This window comes from Egretta garzetta, unplaced genomic scaffold (genome assembly GCF_000687185.1).
Source record: "Egretta garzetta isolate BGI_Z169 unplaced genomic scaffold, ASM68718v1 scaffold361, whole genome shotgun sequence".
Classification (NCBI taxonomy): domain Eukaryota; kingdom Metazoa; phylum Chordata; class Aves; order Pelecaniformes; family Ardeidae; genus Egretta; species Egretta garzetta.
In genome coordinates this window covers 1152362-1172124 of record NW_009258688.1, presented here as the reverse complement: position 1 = coordinate 1172124, position 19763 = coordinate 1152362, and the positions used below count along the sequence as shown (strand labels likewise).

The following is a 19763-nucleotide window of genomic DNA, read 5'->3' as shown; positions in this document are numbered from 1 at the left end:
GGAGCTTTGCGAAGAGTGTCAGTGAGAGCTAAAACTGATGTCTGTTCTCCGAGTAACACGCAAAAACTTTTTCAGTTCATTTATAAAAACTGGTCAAAAAGCAGAACACATAAGAACCTGGGAAAATCCTTTGGTTTGCCCATTTGCTAAATATTAAATTTCAACAATAAAATTCTGGATGGTTGAAGTTCTAAAAGCTTCAGTTATCAGCTGATTAAAAAAAATATTTAAGGGATTCCATTTTTTCTTGACCCTTAACGTCAAAAAAGTTAAAATAAAGATGCTTTGAGCTCTATGCATAAATACAACATGCTTTCCTGTTACAGTGTTTTCTCCGCTCCCCACTGTTCCTTTGCCTTCCAGCAACGAGTGCTCTCACTGCCACTCAGTTCACATCAGATGTTTGAACGGGATCCAAGTTTTAAAAAAAAGATACAATTATTCAGCACCTATATGAACATACACATTTCTACAGTCCAGACAGCCAACAGTAAATGTGTAAGCAGTGGATTTAATTGAGTATATACATATATTTTTAAATCCAGTGCTTAAACTAGTGCAAAGAGGTCTGTGCTTTCAGATGTATATATTATCAATTATATACATGGCTTTTTCCCACCTTAAAAATAACTATGAATAAACCCCTGAAAATACAGGGACTAACTGAAAAAATAACCTTAGGATTTTGTAGGAAAAATATAATTTGCAATAAAAGTATGGTAATTTCCTCTTGCTAGAAACAAGTAACAAAAATACACTCCCACACAAATTTTTCAGCATCCTAGACATTTAACAAATAGTTCTGCAGTAGTAGCCCATCTTTTAAACAAAGTCTGAGTCCCATACTATGCCACATTCTAATTGATATCAAAAAGCACTTATGTCAGTAAACATTTGCTTACTCCTTCGTACATGTTAGCCTGGATTTTAGCAATGTAAGCAAATGCTAGAAATTGTTGATTAGATAGGAAGTGGTTTATGTATAAGAATTTTATATAAGAAAGTAATTTATCTAAAAATATTGGCCCTGATCCTAGGCAGGGCCATTGCCTCTGTGTTATTCCACTGACTCCAACCAGAATTCACCCAAACAGAGCAAGTCTGCAGGGCCCCACTTGCAAAGGTCACAGCTGGCCAGGGAAACTCCTCTCTTTCAATCTCTCTGTTTAGAGAGAAGGATGGGGGAAGCCCCAAGCTACAGGCATGTCAGGTTACTGAAGAACCCTTCAGCAAAGACGGAGATTAGAAAAGCCTTTGGGTGCTGCCTTACTGCATAGTTCCCTTTATGCCTCCTCCTACAGCCACGGCTTTCCCGCTTGCTGAGGCACAGGTTACTCTGATCAAACGCTGTCAACACAGGCGCAACCCCAGAGGCTCAGAGGTACCTAGGCTCAAGCTGCTGACGGGACTGATCCCCATGGACTTTGGAGTCTGCCAAAGACAAGACTGCAGATACGGATGGTGTCAGCGACTAGTGAAGATGATGCTGATTGGAACTGCTTCTCTCCAAATGGGGTTTCTCTGCTTTTTTGGAGGCCCAAAAGGGGGAAAAATATATTTTTCAAGGTGGATTTTTTAAAATAAAATGAGCACTTTTCCCAGTTCCTAAGTCTTCCTCTTAATAGTATTTAGCCAGTATTTCTCTTTGTGAAACTTTGAATTTTCCCAGTTACCATGGAGGTGTGATGCAGTGGAGATCTTCTGAAGAACTTGTGTAGGCAATATTTTTCTTTTTATTTACACTATTTTAAACAGTGTAGACTATCTTTGTAGAAAAATCAGTCCTGAGTTTCACCTCCAGTTTTCAAGATGGACCAATGCTGTACCATTTAACAACAACTTTTTCAGGGTTGGCAATAGTATCTTTCCACTGCTCTACTGCTTCACTGTTACTGCTATCAGAACTTATCCAGACCTGCAGTAAGAAACAGAAAGAAAAATAAAACTGAGTTTACCTGATACAACACAGAGGTCCAGCCTTTATTGGTTCCAAATAAATACCATGTAAGTGTAGAACATACAACATGTAGACTGCGACCAGAGCATCATAGCAACAAACACAGTCCTGTTGGGACTAGCATATTTTGGCTTTCCGCTGGGAACACAGGGAGTCTGGGTTTAAATTTAGCCGCTAAATAAATAGTTTAGAGAACGCACTACACACTGATGTTTCTCTACTTAGTAGGAGGTTTTAAGTCAAGCATTCCTTGCTACACTCAAATGCATGTGCTTGGGTCAAGGGCTCATCAGGGCCAGTGATAGTTCTATGCATTCAAACTCCAGTTGGCTGCAAGCCATCTGGCATCCTGAGACAGCTGTCCAGCATTTTCATTAGCATTTAAAATCGCACACTCCAACAGACAGGGCCAGACCTGCATTCCACAGAGGTTACTAACATGCCCATACCACACATAGCCAGGCAGTAAGAGTCCTTCTCAGTACTCAGTTAATGAATAGTGGCCATTAAACGAGGAAATGAGGTAAAAGTAGGAAGTTTTCCTCCTGAACATTATCACCAGCCTCCACTGCCAAAAGAATTCTGCTTATGTAAGTAGGTATCATTATTTATGGGACTCTATTTCCTCAAGTCTTCCAAGAATGAGTCCTTTTAAGACTTCTCAGAAACCTTCACCATGAAGTACATTTAGCCTACACTGCTGAGGCATGAGTCCTCAAGAAGTGAGCATAATGTCTTCCAGAATACCACAGACGGCTGACGTTTCGTCCACAGAGATTCAATATACATCTTGCTCATGATTAAAGACATGCCTGTAAAAGCAGCCTAATCTAAGTATTGTCTGCTTAGAACAGCATCCAATTAAACATCATTCTCTGAAGAACAAAGTTAATAGATCCAGCTATATTCATCTTTTTCCAGCTACCCAGCCAATTGCTCAAAGTACAATTTTCCCTGAGCCATATTTTATGTCTTCATGTGTTATGTGGCAGTGTCTGCCTGCATGAGCTGAAACAACCTTTTCCAAATAACCTCTGAAGAGCAGAAGTAGCTCATTTCCTCCCCTAAAAATAAGATTCATGATTAAATGAAACTCATCAGATTAAGATGACCTCAGATATTGCTGAGTGACTGCAAAATCATACCCAGTTATTTTTGCCCCAAGGTAGCACAACTGAATAGAACACTTTTTTTCCTTTTCCTATTCCAAGTGCAATTCCACCAACAGGAATCTCAGAAAGGTGGAATATGTATGACATGAGGCTCCATAAAATGGAGGAAGGTCATGTAACACTTGCTGGTATATTGTTTCTACAGCACATCAGCATCTTCTGTAACTGCAAGTCTTCAGCAAGCACAAGAAACATCACCAGAATGGGACAGTACCATTTTCTGTACCCAGGGATAGCACAGTCCTTCATCTGAAAAGGGACATTACAGTTGGGGTCTCAAAAATCAATTCCATGTTACTCAGTTATGCACATATTAAAATTCTGCTACTAACTCTAGCTGTGTCAGGGAAAGCACCGAACATTAAGAACAGCTATGGCTCTCTATACCATGAAGAAAAGGAGAGAAAGAAAGGACAGGATTATGGTAAATTAGAACAACCAGGGAAGAGGACAGAGAGAATAAAAAGACACCAGACTACCAAGCTTTATGGTGGTTAAAGAAATATGATCACATAAATGCTTTCAAAGTGGTACTAGAAAAGTTCCAGCTGTAAAAAATAATAAAAAAAAAAACCAGAAAAAAAAGCACTGAACTAAAAAATAATTTTGTGTTCATCTGCGTTATCCTTGATCATACATATTTAGAATATTGTGCTGATTTCAGCACTGCTTTACACAGGAAGGCAGTCTGATATTGTAGCTGTTGGTATTTCCTTTACAGACACCTCGTTGTCAGTGTATTGGTATGGTAAGCCAACACCCCCCCTTTCTGTACAGGACACTGTAGGCTGTGGAGCTCCTGTGAGTGCTATGTTTGATTTCTTCAGAAAGTCTAGAGGCAAGGAGGAGATCATGCGTCTGTCTGTAGGAAGGAGTCTCTCACATAGTAATACTCCACACAAAAATTACTTAAGGACTTCTTTTTAAAAGCAAAATCAAATGTCAACTCCCATTCTGATGTTAGCGCATGCTTAAGAGCCCAGTACTATTCTTTCTTGGGTCATAACCAGAAGAGTTTATTAGAATTTACTATTTTGCTATATGCCACCTTATTTAAAGTATTTTAAAACACATACCAAGAAACCTGTGGAACTGGATTTTAAGAAAAGGATTATCATGCTAGTTAGCAGAAACCAACCTGTCCTAGGAAATGTTTTCTTCTCACTGAGCTTCTGCTGTAGAGCTTGATGAGAAAGCTAATTCCTTGTTCAGCTTGGCTGACTGGAAAAATCATCGTTTCTCCCCACTTCACTCGGCCATTAGTGGACTTAAGAAGACGAGTCTTCTTCTTGTAGATCAGCCCTTCTGTACTAAACATTCCAACTTTCACAAAGAAATCTAGCACAAAAGGGAGGGAAAAAAGCATAGCACACCAAGGGTTACTCACAAACACACCCAATAAGGAACTGACAAGATCCGCATGTATGGTTCAAATTGTAAAAATTTCCCAAAAGTCTGGCCAAAAGAACTGTACAATAGCTCTCCTGACTAGTCACACAAACGGAGTATGTTCAATAATATTGAACTGATTAACACAGTATCCAAACAGCAAGTGCAAGCTAATACTCTTGTATGTCAGGATTAATATTGGGATAAAAATCTTCCAAAATACATAAACACGTAGCTTCAAACCAAACAAAAAGTAATTAAGTAAGACATCTGTGGAAACAAGCCTTGGCAATGGAAATCTACTGCACAATATGTTAGTCTGAGGTTTGTAAGGAATTTTATGAATTGCCAACCCATTCGAGCAGCAATTTACCTGTTACAAATGCTTTTAGACAGGAGGCATGAGACAGCTGATGTAACTTACTTGAAGACAGCGGTGTAGATGAAACAGGAAGGTTTTGTGCTTCAAGAATCTGTAACTGAAGCCTCCTGTTTATTGCTTGAAAACAAGTTCCTACTTGAAGTTCTGCACGGCACACCTACAAGCAGAAGAATGTTGCCATAACATCTGGATTAAGTTGCTTATAAACTCAGGAAACACAGGAATTCTGTCATATGTTGGGCTCCCACATCTCTATCTGGGATTTCCTGGACAGAAATACAAGCATGTGTTGTATACACAACCTGCAGATGCACAGTAAGTAAGTGCATCTTGCACTTGTTGTAGCTGCAGTACATGTGCTCCTCTGATGGACTGCTTGTGTGCAGTGCACATACGGCCCTCGTGGGCTGCAGCCAGAGATACTGGATGAATAAACGAGTTTTCACATGGGAGACTCCTCAATGGTAAGAGCAGACACATACAGGGAAAACTGGATATGCAGTTATAGCTGTGCTAAACCTGGGTGCGGAACTGAGAGACGGGGTATGCTCCACTAACACAAAAACCTTCGGAGTTCTCTTCCCGCACTTTTGAATTTTGCAGTGTGGAGATAGAAGCAATGCTTTCCATAGATACAAGGCCCTGTCATGTAGTGTCATGAAGGTTTAGGGTGACTGCATGCCATGGAGTTTCCCATGTTATGCAAGTACTTGTGTTTTACATGGCTAGACACATACACACACACGCTGAATGTACTGAGATCTCTGGTCTGAATTTTTTTTTTGCTAGTGGCAGAGTTGTGTTGACACATCCTCATTACTTTCCTGTCAGACACTAACATACTCTGAACACTCTAAGAACAGCAAGAGAAGGCCTGTGGAGACCCAGCTCTCCTGACAGCCTCCACTGAAAAGGACTTTGCTAATCCTGATTCCCTTCAAGTTTGAACGCACTTCAGTGAAGCAAAATGCACCAAGCAAAAGAGCAACAAGTCAGATAAAGAGAAGTCAGGCTCCAGTTCATCGAAGAGACCCAAATTCTCTTTGCAGGTCAGTCATAAAATTTCTGTGTAACCCTGAGAAGAAGCCACTTACTCAAGTCTGAGCTTTGGCTCTCTGTTGGCAAGTCAAGTAGTTTGCTGCCTCACAGGGTAGTACAGGGATGAATTCCATCAGTGTCTGGATATAATGGTGAGGAAAGCCAACATAGAAACTATGAGATGATTCAGGAATTTACACTGGGATGAAGCAGTTTCTAAAAGAGCTTCCTCTCTCACTTAATCTTATTGCTTTTAAAGCAATATGGTTATTCTCATTAGAATTAAAAAATGTCAAGTGTAACTTACGTTGGAAATCGAGAGTATCACTCATATTACTCAGACACACTTAGATAAAATTTGATTTTGAATTGCTAATTCAAGTTTAATTTGTTGAAAATACAAATGTCTAGACACAATCTCTAAAAGAAACAAACAAAGTGAGGGTAGGGGAAAGAAAATCCCACTGTGAAAACCACCTGCTTCTTATTATGCTAATGGAAATGAACTGTCTGAATTATGACTTCACAGCATGCAATCTGAACATTAAATATATAGCTATCTCTGCAGTTTCAAGCCACTGAAGATCTTAGCACTTTTCTTCCATAACAAAAGCAGATTCCATTTGCTCTGAGCTCTTGCTGTGAGTCCTAAGGATCTTCTGATGCTTTTTTGGTCGGAAAAGACAATTACCCGGTGTCCTTTGCTGAACGTTTCCCCAGAATGCCCCTCCCTCAAGCTGTGGGCCATGGTGTGGAAGAGCTTGCTCTAGCTCTTTTCTCAGTAACAGCTGCAGTTTATGACCAGAACAGCTATGTGCAGAGTTTGAAAGTCTGCTTTTTTCCCCCATCAAAATGCCTCTCCCCAAGAAAGCAGGGCAGGGGGGAGGGGGGGGGAGGTAAGAAAAAGAAAAACCCTGTTTGTTGTTAACTTCAAATTAGTACTGAATTATTTTACTTTCATCTCCAGCAACTCTGTCTAGGTGATATAATGACACATTTTTGTAGCATTGGCACTTACAGGTGCTTTGGAAGGAGGTGATATATCCAGCCAATGACTTGACTCCTCTGAGCTGAGCTCCCGCAGTGCCAAGGAGCACTCTCCAATTGTTTTTTTCCTGGGAGTTTGTGTCTGGATTTTAAATACCAATCTGACAGCCTGCAGGCTTTGCAGTTTAATAGCAAATACAAAAGTTTCCATAAATTCGATGTCCTAGAAAGAAAAACAGAGGGGTAACATCACCATTGTGAAAGAGTCACACCGAGCCCGAAACCTAGAAACTAAGGTTTCCTGGTCCTACAGCCACTGCTCTTGGCTACCATTTTAGGTTGCATTGCAAAAGTGCACTTTTACAGCGGTAAGCCCCCACAGACTCACCACCTCATCGTCATACCCTGGCAGGGACAAAGCTCTGGATTATTCTTCACTACCGTAACAAGTTGAAGCCATCTCTCCTGGAGCTTTAAAACAGCATAGACACATTGTCACAGCAAATCCTCCTGTGGCCTTTTGCTTCAGTCTCTCCTGCCAATTTTATTTTCTTTTACCTTTGACTCCCATTATGTGAGGTTTATGTTGCTTTACCTTTGTCATGGTTTCGGCTGGGATAGAGTTAATTTTCTTCATAGTAGCTAGCATAGTGCTGTGGTTTGGATTTAGTACTAGAAGAATGTTGATAACACACTGATGTTTTAGTTGTTGCCAAGTAGTGCTCAGCCTACTCAAGGACTTTTTGAGCTTCTCCTGCTCGGCCAGGTGCATAACAAGCTGGGAGGGAGCACAGCTAGGACAGCTAACCCAAACTGACCAAAGAGCTATTCCATACCATATAACGTCATGCTTGGGCTGGGGGGTGTTAGTCGGTCGCAGCTCGGAGAGTGATCGTGGCTCGGGGAGTGATTGCTGCTCAGGATGGGCTGGGCATCGGTCGGTGGGTGGTGAGCAGTTGCATTGTGCATCATTCATTTTGTATATTCTGTATATTCTCTTACCATTATTACTATTATTATTATTTTCTCTTATTAAACCGTCCCTATCTCAGCCCACGGCTCTAACCTTTTTTTTCTTCCTGATTCTCTCCCCCATCCCACTGAGGGAGGGGGGGAGTGAGCGAGCGGCTGCGTGGTGCTGAGTTGCCAGCCGGGTTAAACCACGACAACCTTCCACCCCCATAATATTCCTTTGCTGCCACTATCAGGAGTCTTGTCCCATGTGACCAATCCTTACCGCTTTCTGTAGAGAGGAAGTATGAACTTCATCTTCTGCCCTAGGAGGCAACTGAGAGGCAGTACATCATCTACCTTCCCTGGTGAATGTGCGCCTACAGGTATGCCCAGTCTTCCTCCAGTCCCCCACCACTGAGTTGCCAAGGCCTGCAGCTCGTGGTTCAGTCCCCTATGAGCGTATCTGTCCTGCAGACTTGGGCAGGAGGAAGACAGTGGTACAATGCAAGAGAGGATATAGGGGGAGGAAGTGGAACAGGCTTTTTAATAGGATTTTGAGAAGTTGTGGGCGGGAGGAGTAACCTGAACCTAGGTAGCTGCCACAGCAAATACGGCACAGGAGTGGATGTTTGGTCCATTTTAAAAATCCATTTACATTTCATTTTTATTTTTTGAGGGGAAAAGATTTCTTGGTGTTTTCCCTGCCTCTACTTACATTGCACCCTTCCTTGGCAGAAGATTTGAAATGCACTGGTTTGGGCAGTGTGAGAATTCCCTTGACATAGATACGAGGATTTTCCCCACAGCTAGAAGGCCAGCTCAGGTCTTTGCACTGCAACATTGAAAACACAGTCAGTTTAAACAATATAGACTCTGGCCTTCAGACAACTTAGAAACAAAGTCTTCGACACTGTTCTAGAATTATGCCTAATTCCTCTACTATTGAATATAAATCAAGAGCCTGTGTAATGATTGTGTCACTTCAGATAATTTAATAATTAATTTTCACAACCAGAGGGCAAAAAGTTGTTCAGTAGATTTTAACATTTTCACTATGTGGCCATTTGACAACAGATAAATCATGAAATCCCTTATGTAGTATTTATCACTTAATGTAGTTATGAGGTTTCTGACTACTCAAAGTTCCATTGCCTATTCACAGTTCCTGGAAGTGTATAAAACAACCAGCATAACAGTATCATATTAGCTAACAAAAAAAAAAAAAGCCACAAGAAGCTACATGTCCTCAAACTGCCATTATGGTTTTGCCCTGAAGGAACTGTTAGATTTAAAATCAGTTAAATGCTGCCTGCAAAGTTGTTCCAATTTGCTGCCTCCACATTTCCACAGGAAAACTCCACAGCAGGACCAGCCTATGACCAGCTCAGATTTCTTATCTATGCCAAACAGTTCCTCATTCCACAATCAGAACATACGTATAGTAACATAAAGAGTTATATACTACTTTTTACTATTGACTGCAGCAGAACAGAGTGCAACAGGAAAAAAAAATCAAGGAGAGGAAGATACTTTGAATGAAGCCCAGTATTACATTTGACTGAACTTTGTTTATATTAATACTTAGAAGTAATTTTCTTTCTCCTAAAAGTATTCATTAAAGTAAAAGAGAGCCAAATTTAATGAGAATTAACACTAAGTATAGTGAAATAGCCATTTGTGTCAATAATAATCAAATTATTTATATTTTCTTACATGTAAAACTGTGATCCAAATCTGTTCTACCGATGAAACATAACATAACTTTACATTCAGTCTTCCGAAGTCTCGTTCATCACCTGATAATGTAATAGTATCTATGGAAGAAAGCCAATTAGTGTTTTTAGAAGCAATGCAGTATCTTAAAAGTTCATTCCAAGAATAAGGGAACTCATTAGTAGGTGGACTGACTATCTTTGAAAACTTCTCTCAAAATAAGTTTGAAATATCTTAACGCCTACATTTTAATGACAAAATATCCATGAAGTTCTGTAGCCTGACATTCTCCATAGCTAAAAGCCTTCACGTTTACCTCAGTTATCTAGATTGGATTTAATAACTTTTGTACTTGAACAACTTTCAGAAAGAAAAAAAGCATGTGCCTGAGACACCCAGAATACATTTCTCATCTATCACTTCCCTTAGATGAATCACTTCTACTATTAAGTTTATAAATTGGCCTGCTTTTTATCTTTCTCAGATTTCAATTCCAGCCTAGTAAACATTTTACTATTACGCTTTTCTCCAAGTCAGAAGAGCCATTTAATAACCAGCATTTCTCTGTCATGACTGAAACTAGGTCCTTGCTCCCCAAGTCTTCTTTTTGAGGAGACTGGGTGAAATTCTGACTTCCAGCAGGGTGACTTTCATGGGAACTTGATTAATTTTTGAGGGTTTATTCTGCAGTTCTCCACTTCTTCAGCATTCTTTCATAAATAAGGATACTAGGTTTGCATGCAATATTCTTGCCTAATTCTCAGTGCAATGTGGGTTATTGGATTCTAGGCACTTCACACAGAAATATACTGATACATGAAAAAGGACTAGGGCTGTGACCAAGGTGCTGCATTCCATCCTAACAGAACATCTGTAATTTTTAGTTCACTGGAGTAGTAAATCCAGGGATGGATTTTTCAAAAACAGGAGAACTCCTCAAAGGCTCATCTGCTCAATCTCCTGACAAGAGGAAGGTGCAAGTCCAAAACTCTTAATTTCCAATTGCAAAGGAATCGCCAAACTAACTTGCTAATTAAATTAATCTCAAAAAACCCCCAAACATCAACAATAGAGACATCTTAACGTTTCAAGTGCAAAGGGAAATATTTCATTACAAGGTAAACAAACAAAATATTACCCAGACTCCTGTTACTGCCTTGCGAATCCTTCCTGGAAGAGGTACTGCTAGGTACACTGGAGAATGAATCATATCTCTGGGGGCAAAAAAAAAAAAGTCACTTCATTCAGAGCAACAGATGCAAAAGGCCAGATAGAATCTATCATGAGACAAGACATGACGAAAACCAAACAACATGCAATTTCAAGTAATTGTCTCATTCCCTACTAATCTCTTGGTATTACTCATTTGACACAAAGAGCTAATACAGGACACATATGGCCAGCACAGATTTTTTTGCTCACTGATATATATGAATCTTCATCTCTATGTAAAAGATAATGATTTGAAAATAAATGCAGTGGCTTTTGCATCAATGGAAACTTCAAGTGTTTCACTTTTCAGCTGATGGGAGAAATCACAAGATGATGAACCACAACCTCTTGTCTGTCTTGTCCTGTCTAACAGCCTACTCAGGTTTCTCAACAGCCCTGTTGGACTGGAACAGCAGTGGTCAGAGAAGACATCAGGAAACAGCCTCTTGAAGTTTGTCAAGACGCTGAACTTTTCCCTCTAGTCCTTCCGTGTGGTGTATGGTACAATTCCCTTCAGTGTTTACTTTGAAAACACAATGCAACAGGAACAGAGACACCAAGCAAGCTGAGTTTTCAGTGTAACCTAAGTTACAAGGGGAACTCACCTTCATGAATCGATGAGGTGGGCTTCTGAGATCAAACATCGAACGACTGACATCAAATGATCCAGGCAAAGTACTAGGTCTTAAATCACTAACTAAAAAGACAAAGAGAGTAACACAGATCATGTAAGCTTCACAGCTAGAAAAAACCCCAATAATTAAGAACCTTTTTTAAAAGTTAAGTAGACCTATGGTAGAATTGAAACCTAGCTAAATAACATCTAAGGAAGGACGTCAGCACCTTTCCCCACCTCCCTTTCCCAAAACACACTCCTGAAATGAGAAAATGGAGAGAACAAGCCATTAAAATATCTTAACCAATTCTATCTTTGAAATAGTTCAAACTTAGTTGGCCACATTGGTAGCACTGGTAGAATGGGCAGCCTGCCTCAAAGTTATTTCCTTAAGAGAAATGGTTTTTTAGTAGATGCTTTAGCAAGGCAGAAAAGCCTTGTCTTCAAATCTAGTCAGCCAGAACCAGGGCCTAGCATGGTCTCCTTTTTTAAATTTTTCCACAATAAAGATCCCAGTGGCAAAAACATGCTGCCTGCTAAACTTGGCCTCATCTCCCTGGCTTTACTGATCACAGTGTCAAAGTACCATGCTCTGCACTTACTAGATCTCAGGCAAAGCAAATCTTAGCTCTAAGATGACATGTGTTTGTTACAGTACAAAAGCAAGATCTTTATTTTAAAGAAGGGTAGTTTCCTCAGTAGTTGGAGGTGGTTAAGTAGATCCTATCAGTTTTCTTTTGACCTTGAAGCAATACAGAGCTAAAGCACATTGTCTATGCATATTATGCAGCAACAGTAGAAAATGAGAGCTGAACTAATGACAGCCACTGTTTCAGGAATCCTTGCTGATTCCAGTAAAGTTCAAGAAGTTTTTAAAGCCTCCCAATTTCAAAACTGACCCATACTGAAATGAATGAAAGAAGTATGGTTCAACTTCTAGGACTATCTGATGCAATTGCTCTTTGTTGCAATTCTATGTTATGGTATTTCAGAAGACTTCCATTACAATTCACTGATCATAGCTTAATAAAATTACATCACTCGTTACTGAAAATTTCCCTTTTATTGCTATCAAAAGAAATTACCAATTCTGCTTATTGTGAGATGTGACAATACAGAATAATTCTTTCTTTTCCCAAGGAAGAAAAAGAGAACAGAAGATGAGGAAAGATTTGACAACCCATGGGAGGGAAAGTAACAACATCATTTAGATAAAATTTAATGAAGGTCTGTATGTGTGTCATGAGTTCCAAATTCTCTCTTGTGCATGACAGAAAAGGGCTGAGTTGTTCACTGAGTCTGGTGTAGAATAGCATTATAATGTCATACAAGGCCTAGAAACCTTGTTTGATATAATGGGAACAAATCGGAGAGACGGCCTGTTACTTGATTCAAAATTGGTTACGGTTATGAAAATTAATTCCATATTCAGTACTCATGACTTTCACAAACTACTGGGAAACATCCACTTAAGCCTACAGGTTACAAATCACCAAAATGATTTAAAGACAGTATGATCTGCTGTTTCTAGTAAAGCTGGTTAAAGTTTTCAAAGAACATGGGGGTGGTAGGGGGAACAGATTGGTGCCTTTTTCAAGAAACTTAACTTTTTAATGGAAAAAAAAAGTCAGTTTTCACACTGAGAAAGCTGTAAAATATAAAAAAGCAGAAAAATTTTAACCACAAACATATGTTGTTTACCACTAAGAACTAGAATTTTGGAAAAAATATTGATTTGTTTTTCAGTCTGTTGTTTGTTTTTTTTAAGATGAAGAGGAGGAACTTCACATGAAAATTCAAGAATTTCACTTCATACCTTCCAATTAAACACATTCTGTAGTTCGAAGCCCACACACATGAAAAGTATCATAGTGCTTGCTGCAACAAAGTAGGCTTAGAGTTTTGCTTAAACAGTCTATAGATGCACATGAAGAGAATCATCTAACTTTTGAAACAAGGAACTTCCTGGAGGAAGAAAGCATTTTAGAATTGTACTCTAGACACACTTAAGTGACCTTTCTTGTGTTTAAGCTTACTAAGACAAAACTAGCGAAGTGTTTACTTAGCTTGAAGAAAAATGGAAAAAGAGATGATTAACTGAAGGGAAGATGTTCAAGACAGTTTTATAAAATCCATTTGGCTCCCACCACAGGTACTTATGAAGCCTCGCAAAACCATATGCGTTAAAGGCTGCTAAAATTCTATGTGGGTTTTGTTCTCTTAAAAAAAATACATGGAGTAGTCTTTTCATGTAGTCTCTATGGTGATTCAGAATTATTTTTAAAACAGGACACAGACTGAGACATTTCCCCCAGCTGTAAAATAAGCATGCTATACCATTCTAAATAAAACATCTTTAAAAATGCATGCTCTTGCCAGCTTCCGATTCGGTAAGAGAGGTGTGTACATTTCTTCCAAGTATATGAGTTTTCTGAATGCATTTGCCTTAGCAATCACTTACAGCAAGCAACACTTAGTCATCTACTTTACTCTAAACAGCATTCATTGTAAGATATATATACCAATGAACAGCACAGAGGAAAATTTTTACCCAGGTAGCCAAACACTTTCTATCCTTTCTATTTAAACTTTTACTACCTCACAGCCCTCCCCCATTCTTAAACACACTTATGCAGTGAGAAGTGGAGACATGTCTGCACCTTCAAAAGCAAACTACAAAAAAGCTGGCATATAGCACCACTTCCCATTTTGCACCTGTTCCTACCATCTGTTCCTGAATGGTTTTTGCTGTTTGTTCCTCTCGCCAGATATATACTCCTCAGGCATTCCTCCACTCAACATACTGCCCAACTTCCTTTTTACATACTGCCCAACTTCCTTTTTCTGTCTCCATCAAACACTCCTGTTACTGGTAGCTGGAATCTCCAGTATTGCATCCTGTCATGGATCAGAGGCAGCTACACTAGCTTGCTTTGCCAATTTGTCTACCTTTGTGTGATGCATGAAAGCCTTGTTAAGCCCCCAAAAGACAGAAAGGAACAGTGCAGCTGGAATCAAGCAGAGCTGGCTCCAAGGATCGATTCACCAACCAAGAAGTGTCTTCAGCATACAGACCACTTTGAGAACTGCTATAATCAAACATGCCTTCTGTAGCCTAATGGCTTTTTTCTCTTACATATAAACCTTGGGAAGGGGAAGAAGATGGAAGAGTAAGGGTGTGGTCCTTCTCACCTGATCCATATAATTTCCTGTTATCTGATTTTGCTTGGAAGCGCCTCATCAGATCTGGCGAAACCCGATGCTCCAAATAGAATGGGTTGTACACGTCATAGTAGGGCCACTGGTACACGCTGTGCAGTTCTGCTTTCCGGTCACCAAATGAGGCTCTGGCAGATTCTGCGGAGCACAAGCAAGTATCAAATGCAAGAGTTCCAGACATAACACATGTTGCCTGGCTTCCTAAGGCGGGCAGAGTGCCTTCAGGGCAAAGGACAAAATATTTCAATATTATCTACTTCAGGAAAAGGGAAAAAAAAAAGAAAAAGCAAAGAAAACACACATACACATTATGTCAGATTTCCACAGTGTGCTAGCAAACATTAGAATTAAATTGGCCATAAAAAGCTATGCATACTCTGTCTTGGAGTCCCACAATAAATGCCTAACTAGTTAAAATACAGAAGGCTCCAAAGACAGACAGCAAGAAAGAAATAAACAGAAGAAGTAGGGCCATGTGTACAGAAAACTTCTCACATATTTGGCTACCTACCCCCAGGACATTTCCACTCAGCTAATGGACCCCCCAGACCTTCAGGAGGGTCTTGTATGGAAAGATAATGCAACTTTGACTGCAGTCTCCTTGTCATCCAATTTCCATAGGAAGTCTGTCAGTGGTAAAATGGTCCAAAATGACTTGAATTGTTGGCTGAGGCACAAGTAGACAGATCTGAGAGTGCTTGAATCCCAGCCCTTTACTCAGCCCATTACAGCACAGCTGCCCTATTTTCCTTTCATTTATTTATAATTTCAGAAAAAACATGCAGGTCTTGGTCAGCAGAACAGTAAACAACACTGCTGTAGTGCTTTATTTTGTCTGTCTGCAGCAAAAATAAGCCATATGTAACAGTACAGTAGGAATGGGAATGGCGTGACCTGGACTCTGCCAAGATCTGACATTTGCTTCCTTCACTTCACCTCCCCGAACTTCAACCTATCTGTTAAAAAGTTCTTTATCCCATTATGAAGTGCTTTCAATTCTGCAAGTGTGTTGCACCGTAAGAGGGAAACTATTATTGCTGTAAAATCCTTTCCACCAGGTGTTAGTAGAGGAAGTAAAAAAGAGTAACTAAAACAGTGAGATGGAACATGAGAGATGATAAAGCAAGAATTCGAGTATAATGGGCTTGAGCATGATGTACATTAGGATTAATGCTAGACGTGAGGCCACAAAGAATTGATACACAGCAGGTGACGGAAAAACCAGTGTTCCAGACCAGGAGCACACTCCTTCCTGCTAGCTTACTTCTGTGAGAGCATGAGACATGCTGCAGTGAGTACTGAAGAGAAAGGCTGCCAGAACTTAATTGCTTTCAGAAGGGATGCCAAGAGCTAACACTGAGCATGTCCTGTTTCACTAACGGCAAATGGTCAGACACGCACAGAAAATTGAGGGGAACTGAGAGCAGAACTTGGACTTCTACAGATATTTAACAACAGTCTAAGAAGCAAGTACTCTAACAGCATTTTTTGAATATGCTGGTGCTTTGGCTAATGTGAAGAAGGAATGACAGCACACTTCACTGTATTTAGTAAATCTCCCTAAAAAGTAAACTCTGCATTTTTAAAAAGCTGTACTTTAAAAAATAAGTGTTTATATTTGGAAAGAGAAATGGAAGTCTCCTACTCGATGTAAGAGCCACTTTTCAAATATTTCTTCAAGAATTTAAAATATTTATGCAAGAGAGACAATTATGAAGAGTCAGGACATCCTGCCAGAAGATCTACTGGTTTTATAGCCTACGGGCCACTGTTCACCAGGTCCTCCAGAAATGATGATGAAGCAGAATTCCCAATGAAGACAAGTCATTGGTTTATAAGTCACTGACTGGTAAGACTGTGTAGAACAGCATGAATAAAGGTTGTTAGACACATCTTCCTTCTCCCTGAAGAACATTCACGCCTCAGAGTCCTTGACAGACTTGTCTGCACAGTATCTTGAGGATAAGGTAGGACAAAGGAAGGCAGAGCCTGAACCCAGACCCAGTGAGAAAGGGGATTACCAGAAGCATGTCCTGCATTTCTGTACCTTGTCCAAGAATGGACTTACAAGAAATAGCTGTTGAAGTAGCAGGGAAGCAGGGAGGCTGAAGAAGACCAGGCTCAGAGATGAGGAAGGCCTCACAAGTTCTACCTTCCAACTATTAAGTTTCGTGTACATGTCTGGTGAGGCAAACACCACAAATAAAGCCCACTAAAAAGACTGGGCACAAAATGGCCAACCTATACCAAAAAGCTCTGCTAGGCTGCTTAGCTTGGCTCTGGTGCCAATGTTACCAGAAGGGATAGGTGAGGAGGAAGTTTGGTAATAGGCATGCAGGACGAGAAAAGAAGCAATAGCAAGGACCCAGGAAGAAGAGAGAAGAGCGGGAGTAAAACCACACAAACACAGAAAGGTTTGATAGTACTGCATCAGTTATTATGCAACATGTGGTTGACTTTTTTCAATTATTAAGGTTTGTACCCTCAGAAAAGAACTACAGTTACATGGGACTAAAAGCATATTATTCACTTAGCACGTCCTCAAGGCAAAGCAACTCTAGAGAAAACAACTGCTCAGGTATGCCCCTGTGCCAAAATCTTCCCTTACCTAATTCTAGGCATCTCCTGGCAGGACCAAGAGCCTAGCTAGTGATAGCATATGCCGCTAACTCACGTTACTGGGCCAGGCCCCTGTTCTTTTAAAATGCCACTGTGCCTAATTTGCATGTACATCATTTTGGCAGTCTTGGCAGAGGTTGAAGCACAAGATTGTTGTGAAGCAAAGAATCATAGTATCATGTGCAAGCTTATACCACTGAGATCTGGGACCCCTGGCCTCCCAAGGAGCAGCAAAAAGAACAGGAAATAGTAGCACATGCTATCTGTTGGTGACATTTGAAAAGGAAGATGTGTTAGTATGCTAAAACATATCAGTACATTAAACATGAAAGCCAGACCACCCTCCTCCTTTACTTGAGTGATCTGGATGCTGGGAACGCATTAGGTCTTTCCCTGCCTCCAATAAATTCTTTACTAAAGCTTCTGTTTCCTTTAAATGTCTTCCATTACTTTGAGTATGAGCACTGGTGTGCAATCCTCCCTTTCAGTTTTATTCATGCAACATCACAGAGATTCATAGTGGGATGACATCCTTCACAAAACCTCTCTGGATGTCCAGAGAGAAAACAAACAAGACCAGGCTTCCAGAAAAGTTCTGCAAACATGTTTTCAGTAGGAATACTTGACAACTTTCAAGGAGTAGCAGAAGCTAAACAACTATTTCAGGAATGCTGTCTATGTTTTACCTTGAATCCCTCCAGCATGTGAGATACTAGGAAGGTTCTTCGGCTGTACGTAAGCCAGTTTGAATGGAGGGACCACAAATGGTACCTCTTGACCATCCAGGGGCAGTTTAGAAAGCAGATAATCCTCTGAACACCCAACCTGGCGCTTCACTGACACAGAAGACAATGGAGGCTTCTCTACAATAGTTGGCTTGCTTGTGGCTGCTGCTTCAGATTCCTGCACCATGGAAACCGCTAAAAATAAAGAGCAAAAAAACCAGACAGTCCACATGTGCATTAAGTTTTAAACAATGTTATGAACAGATCTCTTTTATTTAGTAGGATCTGTGCTTGATACATCACTTAACGGCTGCTAGTATTCAGTTTTACCAGAATTCAGGACCAGCACCTGGAAAAGATACTCATCCTCATGAGACCTGTACTGATCCAAACTCTGTTGCCCAAGCTTCTATACTTATAGCTATAGTGCTCTTAAGTGAATTTTTACAAGAGGTACACTAGTATGATAGAAGAGTTCTTCAAACAACTAAGACATCAAAGAAAATCCTGACAGCAAATCCACAGGGAGTTAAAAAAAAGTGTTCACTCTTGGAGTTTGAAAGATACGAGACCTTTACATAACCTTGGGTAAAAAGGTTGGCTTTTTTGGACAGCATTCCAGGCTGCAAAGAGCAGACTTCAGACAAGTGCTATTTTTCAGTTCCAATTCCAATTCATAACACTAACAAGCATGTGTTCAATCTCCAAGTGGAGGTATGGAAAGAATTTTGGATGGTGTAAAAGAATTCAAGTTTATCACGGGTGACACAGTCATTTTATTAATGGGAAAACTCATAATTAATGAAGCCAGAAGAGCAAACCCCTTAGTCAATGTCATTGTGTAAGAACTCACGATCATTTTTTTCTTTTTCCATGCAGAAACACAATTTACAGCAGTTTTTTATGCATTCTGTTGCCATTCTTTTCAGTGTTGCAATTCAGAGGAGACCACAATCAAAGATCGAGCGTAGTTATCAAACCTGAAAAACAAGATAAAATGAACTGTAGTAGATGGGAATAATTGAAATAAAAATGCAATACCATCAGTTACTTAATATGTGATCACCTACTGGACACAGTCCCAGGGTCAATGAGAAAGTTACTGCAGTCATAAAAGGATCAGAGCCATCAGATTTCTCTGAGACAAATTATTTTTCATATAAAAGCACAAGGAAAGAGATAATCATTTTAACATACGCCATCCAAGAACTCTCAGTGACCCGCTCAGGTCCCTGCCTTTCAGGAACACTAAAATTCTCCTCGTATTTGTATGTGTCACTGGGCTTTGGAGTTTACTCAGCTTTACAGCTGTTTTGATGTGGTCTTGTCAAGTCATTTGCAAGATGTGTTTTTTATTCCATTTCCCTTGTTCATGTTTCTCCTGTCCTTTTCCACTCATGTCCTATTTTCACATACATCCATATATGTTTACATTTTTCACTCAACATATTCCGTACTTTACATTTGAAAGCACTCTTTACAAATGAAGCCAAAATTGCTTTCTTTGAGGAACTACTGCTTTCTCATAACTGTATACACATGAAACTGAAAAGCTATTTTATTATACAATTGTCTGCTAGGCATACAGAAATAGAGCACGCTGACTTCCAACAAAGTAAGAGGCATGTAATGTACTGCAGAATGAGAACAAGTCTTTAACAGCTGGTTAACATTAAAAGAACTTTATGACAATACTAACTGTCCTCATTTAAACGTCTTTATTCATATCCTTATGTTCTCTTTTCAGAGCGACAGAGACAGCTGCGTTACCTCCTGTCCA

At 39.9% G+C, this 19763-nt stretch overlaps 1 protein-coding gene across 1 annotated transcript; it reads right to left on the bottom strand.

Annotated features, from left to right (window-relative positions):
- Window positions 1–620: 620 nt before the first annotated feature.
- On the bottom strand, window positions 621–18960 carry TC2N (tandem C2 domains, nuclear). Its single transcript, XM_009648979.2, has 11 exons — window positions 18837–18960; window positions 17945–18178; window positions 14613–14777; window positions 11410–11501; window positions 10731–10806; window positions 9593–9693; window positions 8595–8711; window positions 6957–7148; window positions 4943–5057; window positions 4268–4467; window positions 621–1915 (listed from the first exon to the last, which is right to left on the bottom strand). Exons 1-11 carry the CDS (start codon window positions 18901–18903, stop codon window positions 1805–1807), a joined length of 1470 nt encoding a protein of 489 aa, XP_009647274.1. The 5' UTR covers window positions 18904–18960; the 3' UTR covers window positions 621–1804.
- Between the last annotated feature and the right edge of the window lie 803 nt (window positions 18961–19763).